The 8,357-nt window shown below is 49.5% G+C and overlaps 1 protein-coding gene across 1 annotated transcript; it reads right to left on the minus strand.

Annotated features, from left to right (window-relative positions):
• Nucleotides 1-4,546: 4,546 nt before the first annotated feature.
• On the minus strand, nt 4,547-7,499 carry MAFA (MAF bZIP transcription factor A). The gene has a single exon (XM_058177985.1). The coding sequence runs from the start codon at nt 7,354-7,356 to the stop codon at nt 6,238-6,240; it is 1,119 nt and encodes a 372-aa protein (XP_058033968.1). The 5' UTR covers nt 7,357-7,499; the 3' UTR covers nt 4,547-6,237.
• Nucleotides 7,500-8,357: the final 858 nt, after the last annotated feature.

Consider the following 8,357-nt stretch of genomic DNA (forward strand, 5'->3'; position numbering starts at 1 on the left):
TGGATCCCTCTGTTATGCGAATTCAGTGCTTATGCAATTAAACACTACATTGTCCTGCAATATTAATACATTACGTTGCCCTATTATGCAGACCCCAGAACCTGATTAAATCACCACAAATCTTGGCTTGTGGATTTATGTTCAAAGCGGCTTGTGAGCAGATCCACGCCATTTAACGGTGCACAATTACTTGGCAGATATTTCTGTGAATAAATATCATTAAACTAAGGAAACGGATCACTCAGTTTTTAATGAGAGTCGGTTGCATCGAATTTTAATTTTGGGCTCTCACCACAGAAAGAAAAGAAGCGTCTCTTATCTGTGTCCGAGAACAGGTGGGATTTATTTTCAGCAAAAAGACCCCACACACACGTACAAAAGGATTTGAAAGTATTATTACTAATAATAATGAATTTTTGTTTTACTGGACAGCGGAACTGTTATAGTACAGAGCGCTTTTTGTCTAGAGTCCCTTCTGCAGCAAATGCGCTTTCTCCAGTGTAATCCTAGAGAGATCCAGTGGGAATCGAGTCTGTTGAAGTTGGTGGATCTATACAGAGCAGGAAACGGATCTCGATCTGTCCATCCAGAAGGGACCTACACAATCCAAAGAATTGGACGCCGGAAGGAAAGGGTGACTTGGACACCCGAGCATCATTGTGTGTTCGGATGTGACCACCTACAGCAGGGTCAGTCAAAGTCCCTTACCCCTCCCGTCAATCTGGCCAGCTTCAAACTGACAACACCAATTGTATTACAATAACAGTTACGAGACTGGCCGAGAGGAGCGGGTTCAATCATTAACACAGCGATTAAAAGCTCAAAGATCTGCCTTTGCTTTGCCAAGTCTGCAAGGCACGGCAACAAAGTGGAGGCCATTATTCCGATCCCCAAACCAGACAGAAGACCAACAACATTCAAGTTCGATCACAGCATCTGTGGGTTAACGTTTCTGAACAAACCTAGATTTGTCCAATAGTGATCACCGCAACTCCAAAATTTGGCATAAATTCAGGTTTTGTCTAATGAAAGGAAGAGGGGAGAAACTTCGTGGCAGACAAAGCCAAACCTTTATCTCCTTATTAGTATGGAAACCAATGCTGGATCTGTAAAACCAACAATTAGTTCTCCAATTAAATATATGTGCATTTATAAAATAATAAACCTCGCAAGCAGAGAACCAAAATTACACACAGTCTAACGACACCGAACGTTTATTTTTAGTGATGGGATTTTAATATTTGGAAAATGTTAATTGCAGGGGGCTATTTAGCCCTCCCTAAGACAAATAGAAATGAAGGCAGCAGCCGGATTGAACCACAGGAATGATCAAAATGCAGCTGGACATCCCCTATGCTCTACATAGGAAAGAAATTCACAAATATTGGGACACACAGACCCATGAAGTTGTTACACAAGTACAGGACAGGATTTCCCGTGTCCTTAAGAAACTACAGCTTATAAAGGAAAAATTTAACCAATCGTCAGGGAAATGGAAGACGCCATATAAGAGGTGCAGTGCTGGGCTGGATGAAGAAAAATTTGCTGGGAATCAAACTCTTGTCTCTTAGCAATTTTAAGACAAGGAGAAGCAACTGCTTCAACACACTGAGACCCAGCAATCAGTCAAGGGTGAGATAATGAAAGGTTTCAAACACAGTAAACGTTCAAATTCTTGCTACAAGAAAACAAAACAGTGATGTTTGCGTCTTAATGAACATCCTATTCAGACCATTATTACTATATACCGAGAGCAGCCAGGACGTTAACCGAGATGGGGCAGTCATCAAATCGAGCTTAAGGTTTGCTTTGGAAAATATAGTATCTGAAATAAAAGTATTTTTATTTTGGATTTTAATAGGCAAAAAAAGGAAACCAATTGACGCATTTGATCTTCAACCAAACCTGGCTAACCGCAGAATGCCAAGGCGCTCCACGCAGTAGGAAAACATACCATTCTGTAGCCGCCCCATTTTGTAAGTCTACCTTTAAAATCTCTTTAGAATATCTTATTTCATCAGCAATTTTACTTTGGCTCATATTTACCTGACGCCGAGCTTTCTGGATAACTTGACATTATTGTTCCCTCAACATAAAAAATGAATTATCTGCAGGAAGGCCAAGTCTTTCAAATCGCAGAGACCGTCGAGATGCTGGGTTTGCAATGCCATATTTGGAACACAGGTAATCAAAACTGCAGGAAAATGTCCAAACAAGAAGCCAGAAGCAAAATGAGAAAAAGTGAGGTCTCCCTCTCAAAGCAGCCCCCGCACTCCCCCAGGTCTGATGCATGATGTGTTTTAGGAAATAATAAACCCAGCAAGTTGCCGGTTTTTTGCTTTTTCTGGAATATTTGTTTCCCAGACATTTTTTAACTAGTCATCTTCCATCCAAAAATGGACCAGCTGAAAACTTACATATATATTTTTCCTGAGACCATCAGGGTCAAAAGGACACTGCTGCTCCTGAGCTGGATTTAAATTAGAAGTGAGGAGGTCAACTAGAAAGTGAAAATAAAAATAAAAAAAAACAGGAAGGAAAAATTTAAATTTAAACTCCCAGAGAAGTTAAACAAAAGCACGGATCTCTCCTCTTTGTACCGCTCAGCGATCCTACGTTTCCCACAGTCAGCTTTCTAGGCTATTTGCTTTTCAGGGTTGTTGGTTTTTTCTTTTCTTATTGTGATGAAGGAGGAGAGACTGCAAAGCCAAGCCGCCACAAGAGAGCCCCCCCCCCTTCTTCAAAGAAGCCACAACGCCTCTGATGATCCCAGCAGCCTTCGCAAGGAAAGCAACACCAAAGGATCCGGCCACGCGCAGAGTTCGCGCTGCGGAAAAAAATAAATAAAAAAAATTCGGCTTTCAGCCCAAACGACGGTAGAGAGAGGCGTTCAAGGCCATCAGATCTAGAACACCATCCCGAAACTCTGGGGGGGAAAAAAGGCTTCGCGCCCCCCACTCCCCTCAACTTTCAACAAAGTCATCCCACTTCCCTGATCACCCGCGACTTGAATCTTCTCCTCGTCTAGAGATGCAGAATCCAGACCTAAGTTGCAATTTCACCGCCAGCCTCTCCACCAAGCGCAAATCTGCACGAGAACAAAACAGCTAAAAAACGAACCTCGGAAAGAAACAAAATAAATTCGCTGGAGGGAGAAAGAAGCCGTTTTAAAACCCGCACAAACTCAGCCCGTTTCTCTCCCCCATCCCCCATCCCGTATGCAGCATTTGTAAAAAAGAAAGAAAAAGAAGAAGAAAAAGAAGAACCGGCAACAGGTGACCGACTCTAGCTTGAAAGATTGAAAGAAATCTAGCTTGGACTCCGCCTTGATAAGAAGATATTTTCTTCCAAGGAGCCAGTAAAACGACTCCTAAACTGTTTGGATCAAGTGTCCCCCCCCACTGTTTTTTTTGGTCCACGAATTCCTCATCGGGCTGCTCATCCTATACCCCACACTTGGAAATCAAAGCCCAAGATCGTTAAGATTATTTTTTTCTAAAAAAATCCCTAAAGATAAACCCTAAAATAAACTTAAGTCCCTGCCAGATTCTCTGCTTTTTTGTTTTCCTCTAGGAAAATCCTTTTTAAAAAAAATGACGTCCGATTAGGTTTTCTTCCTTCTCACCTATCTCGCCCTTTAAATCCATTTTCTGGGCTAGTTTTCTAAAGGAAGCAGAGAGGGATTTAATCGGCTGAATATGTAGAGTTTAAAATATCCACACAACTTTTAGCATCTAAAATATGACATTTACCAAGTTTGGAAAAAGCCCCCCCACTTCCCCGCCACACCTATGAATTAGCCCACATGGTATTTTTAAGCTCTATAAAACTGATTTAAAGAAAAAGCTTAAAAGGTCAAAAACAGAACTGGAGGGGGAAAAGACATTTATTACCATTTAAAATAAATACTTGTGGGCAGCACTGTGCTGTGATTAAAAGCAGCCAAAATTGTTAAATAGGAAAAGAAATCATTCTGCCACCAAATCGTTTCTAATGAGATACAAACAGGATAAGAGATTGAATCAAAAAGAGGAAAACTGGCAGATTAGAAGAAATATTCATATTTCATATTACTTCATACCAAAAGTAGCTACAATGCATGCTTGACCCAGAACTGAATACAGAGTTTTACCAACTATTTTAAAATGTTCTTTCGGTGTTTAAAAGCGGCAGGATAGCATTGCAAAATCTGTCTGGGTTCATCTGAAACAAATATGTTGTGTTTTTTTAATAGAAAACCAAATCAAAGTATAAAACTTATGAAAAGGAAAAAGGATACATACGGTAGCTAAAGCTGAGAAGGAAAATTTAACATCGAAGATGACCTGAAACAGAAACTATAGAAAACAAAAGAAAAATCAAAAGAAATTAAAGTAGCAAATGCAGGAGTATCTATTTTGCTAGATAATCTTTGAACTAAATAAAGGTCTTTTAATTTCATCTATCCAGTCTTATAGGAAATTTTAAATCTTTTCTAAATCTCTGGATTCTTTCCAAAAATCAAAATTATGTACACTCCCACATTTTCCCTCTGAAAAAAGCAAAACAAAATTATCTTTTCCCCGTGTTTTATCCTCCTCAGACACCAACCAACACATGCAAAGATCTTCAGCAAATTTAGAGGAAAAGGGAAGACCAAAAGATTTATGTCTAAAGAGATTTATTTATTTTTTTGTTTCGTAGCAAATGAAAGCTAGGATGCCTGAACACAAACAGAAACAGTTCATGACAAATAAACAAAAAATATATTTATCTATATATAAATATTAAGTTGGTTTGAGGTTTTAACTGCCTGCATGGCTCAAGAGCAGGATGTGGAAAAAGAAAGATTAAGAACTGAATCAAAGCTTCAGAGGACAATCGATTTTATCTAGATGAAACTGTTAAAAACCACAAAAATTGAAAGGTCATTTAAAATGCCTCGCACCTAAAAATGCACCAGTTTTCAAAATTTCACAAATTGTGCTGGGCTTTTGAGAAACACCCATTATTCATTTAGCATCCTTATTCCTTTATGATTTCATTTTTTTTTTTAAATAAACGTTTAAAAACAACAACACCCCAAATCCAGTCCAGTAAAGCTTTCCCTTGAAAAGCATTAACTGCAAGATTTTTTTTCTGGGTTGATTCTGCAATAAATAAAGTGTGCATTTTATAAATCAAGGTTCCGACTTGCGTTTCGCTTCCTTGACATTTAATAAATAATTCTGGTGCATAGTATTTGTAACATTAATATAGCAGCTCATATATTCATCTATTGCCTTTCAAATCATCTTAAAGGAGTGTTTAATTTCCCCCCCCTCCCAAATAATTGTTTTAAACAGCATAGATAATTTTAAATCTCTATAAAACAAACAGCATTATTTTAATCCAATTTACTGTATATAGTGCATTCGGCTCTGTCAACATCATCGTTAAATTAATTATATTATTTGCATGCTATTACATACAAACTTTTATTTAAGACTCGTGTTTAAAAGTTCGGTTTTTTTCTTCTCTCTTTTCGTTTAAACACCAAGCAAATGAAGGCTGGAGAAAATCGGGGGTGGGGGCGCGGGGATGGGGTCCGCGGGGGAGGGGAGAGGGGGAAGAGGGGGGGCAAAGGCGATCGCTGTACAAGTGGACACTTTTAATAAGTTAATTGGCTCAGTTCCGTCTTAAAAAAAGGACAAACAGACACACAAACCAGGAATTAAGGTGGGGGGGGGGAATGGGGATAGATAAAAAGGCAAAGTAAACTCAACCCACTTCCGAGGCCGAACGAACCGAGTCCCCCGCCGGCAAAGAGGGCGGCCCGGGCCGCCCCGTCGAAAGAGAAGGAAGGAAGGAGCGACCCGGACGGAGGCGGTCTCGCCCGGTGCAGGGCGCCCCGTCGGGGGAGGCGAGGCGAGGCGGGCTAAATCCCATACATGGCCGGCATGCAGGGGTCCCGGGGGAAGAAGAAGAAAGGGAGGGGGGGGTCTCCGTCGAAGAGTCCTTCACCCGGCTGGGCCGACGACAAGCGGCTCCTTTCCGTCCGTCCGTCCGTGCGGCGCGGTCTGTCTCTCCGTCCAGGAGAGGCGGCCATCTGTCGTGCCGTCGGAGGGTCCACACGTCCAGGCGGACAGACCGGGAGTGGGTGGGTGTGTCAGGCGGCTCCCCTCCTCCTTCCAAGCGCTGCGCCCGAGTCCTCCTCCGTCGGGCCGGCCAAGGCAAGGCAAGGCAAGCCCCGCTGGTCCGCCCCGTCGGGGCCCCGTCTCACAGGAAGAAGTCCGCGGGCTTGGCGGGGCCGGGAGGCGGCGGCGGGGGCGGCGGGGGCTCCCGGACCCCGTTGGGGGGCGCGGAGGGGAAGCCGCGCCCGGCCAGCTTCTCGTACTTCTCCTTGTAGAGGTCGCGCTCCTTGGCCAGGCGGGTCACCTCGAGTTTCAGCTGCTCCACCTGGCCCTGCAGTTGGCACTTCTCGTTCTCCAGGATGTGCCGCTGCTGGACCCGCTTGTAGCGGCAGGACTGGGCGTAGCCGCGGTTCTTCAGCGTGCGCCGCTTCTGCTTCAGCCGGATCACCTCCTCCTTGCTGAAGCCGCGCAGCTGCCGGTTCAGCTCGCGCACCGACATGGAGACCAGCTGCTCGTCGGAGAAGCGCTCCTCCAGCCGCGCGTGCAGGTGGCCCGGGTGGTGGTGCCCGTGGTGATGGCTGTGGTGGTGGTGGTGGTGGCCGCCGGCCCCGGCCCCGGCCGGCCCGTGGTGGTGATGGTGATGGTGGTGGTGAGCCAGGGACGGGTGCGCGTGGGGCCCGGGGGCGCCGGGGGGCAGCTCCTCGCCCGGGAAGGGCTGCCCTCGAAAGCCGTCGAAGCTCCCCGCGCCGCCGCCTGGGGCTCCCCCGCCGCCCGGCCCGCCGTGGTGCCCGTGGTGGCCGTGGTGGTGGTGGGCGGCGGCGGGGTGGTGAGGGGCTCCGATCAGCGCCTCGACGGCATCCTCGGGGGTCAGGTTGAGCGCCTCGGGGTTGAGGTGGTGCTGATAACTCGACATCCAGTAGAGATCCTCCAGCTGCGCCGCCGCCTTGCCCGGCCCGAGGCCGCCGCCGTTGTTCCCGCCGCCGCCGCCTCCTCCTCCTCCGGCCGTCGGGGCTCCCAGGCCGGGCGCGGGCTGTCCGCCGGGGCTGGGCGCGCAGAAGCTGGGCGAGGAAGGCACGGAGGAGCAGGGGGTGCTGAGCGGCGTGGAGGAGAGCGAGCCCGGCGGCGGGAGGCGGTGGCAGAAGCGCTCCGCCTCGGCCGGCTCCTTCTTCACCTCGAACTTCATCAGGTCGAAGTCGTTGACGTACTCGATGGCCAGCGGGCTGGTGGGCAGCTCGGCCCCGCTCAGGGCCAGCTCCGAGGCCATCTCAGGCCGCGCCACGGGCCGCCAGAGCCGCGCCCGGCCCGACGACGGCGCCCCCGCCGCCGCCGCCGCCCCGTCCGCTCAAGCCGCTGCCGGACCCCCGGGAGGAGGGGAGGGAAGGAAGGAGGGAGGGAGGGGGAGGCTGGTCCGGCTGGGGCTCCCCCCTCGGGAGCAGTCCGAGGCCCCCCGCTGCGGGGAGGGGGCTTCCTCGACGGCCCCCCCTCCCCGGCCAGTTCCGCGCGAGGGTCCCGGCGCTGCGCCCTCCGCCGCCGCCACCGACCCGCCCGCCGCCTCCCCCCTCCGCGCGCAACTGAAGTGCTGAAGGGCGCAGTCTGGCTTTTATAGGGCGGCCAGGCAGGCCCCGCCCGACGAGGCGGGGGCAGAGGCCTCCCCGCCTATAAGGGGGACGGGGCTGGCGGGGCCGCCGGCTGAGCCTATCGCCGCCCCGCCGTCCAACTGTCAATCTCTCGCGGGAACAGCTGGAAGCCGGGCCGAGGGGAGGGGCGGGGAGGGGAGGGGTGGAAGAGAGGGAGGGAGGCTCCCCCCAGCGGCCGCGGCAGGCAAGGGCTGCGCGCACGTGCGGAGACCCCGGAGGGGACCCAACCGGGCGCCCGCGGCTTGACAGAGGAGGAGGAGGAGGAGGGGGGGGAGCAGAAGAGGAGGGCGGCAGCGACAGGGCCGGGCGGGGGAGGGAGGGGGAGAGGGGGAGGGAGGGGGAGAGGGGGACCCCGCGAGTTGTGCGAGAAGAGAGACTGGCAGGTACTTTGTCTGAAGTGGAGTAGGGTCTCTTGTTCAAGTAGGGGCTGGACTAGAGGGCCTCGAAGGTCCCTTCCAGCTCTATTCTGGATTGATTGGTTGGTTGGTTGGCTGGTTGGTTGCAGGGCTTCTCCTGGGAAGCCCCCCCCCCCGCTGTTGTCCCCACGAGGTCCCGAGCCTCCAAAGCAGCTCGGTCACACACTCACTGTAGATCATCCTTGCGGGTCTGGGGGTTACACAACAGACAG

Source organism: Ahaetulla prasina, chromosome 3, assembly GCF_028640845.1.
Source record: "Ahaetulla prasina isolate Xishuangbanna chromosome 3, ASM2864084v1, whole genome shotgun sequence".
NCBI classification, from domain to species: Eukaryota; Metazoa; Chordata; class Lepidosauria; order Squamata; family Colubridae; genus Ahaetulla; species Ahaetulla prasina.

Coding starts and splice junctions, on each gene's coding strand:
- MAFA (XM_058177985.1), bottom strand. CDS start 7,356: ATGGCCTCGGAGCTGGCCCTGAGCGGGGCCGAGCTGCCCACCAGCCCG.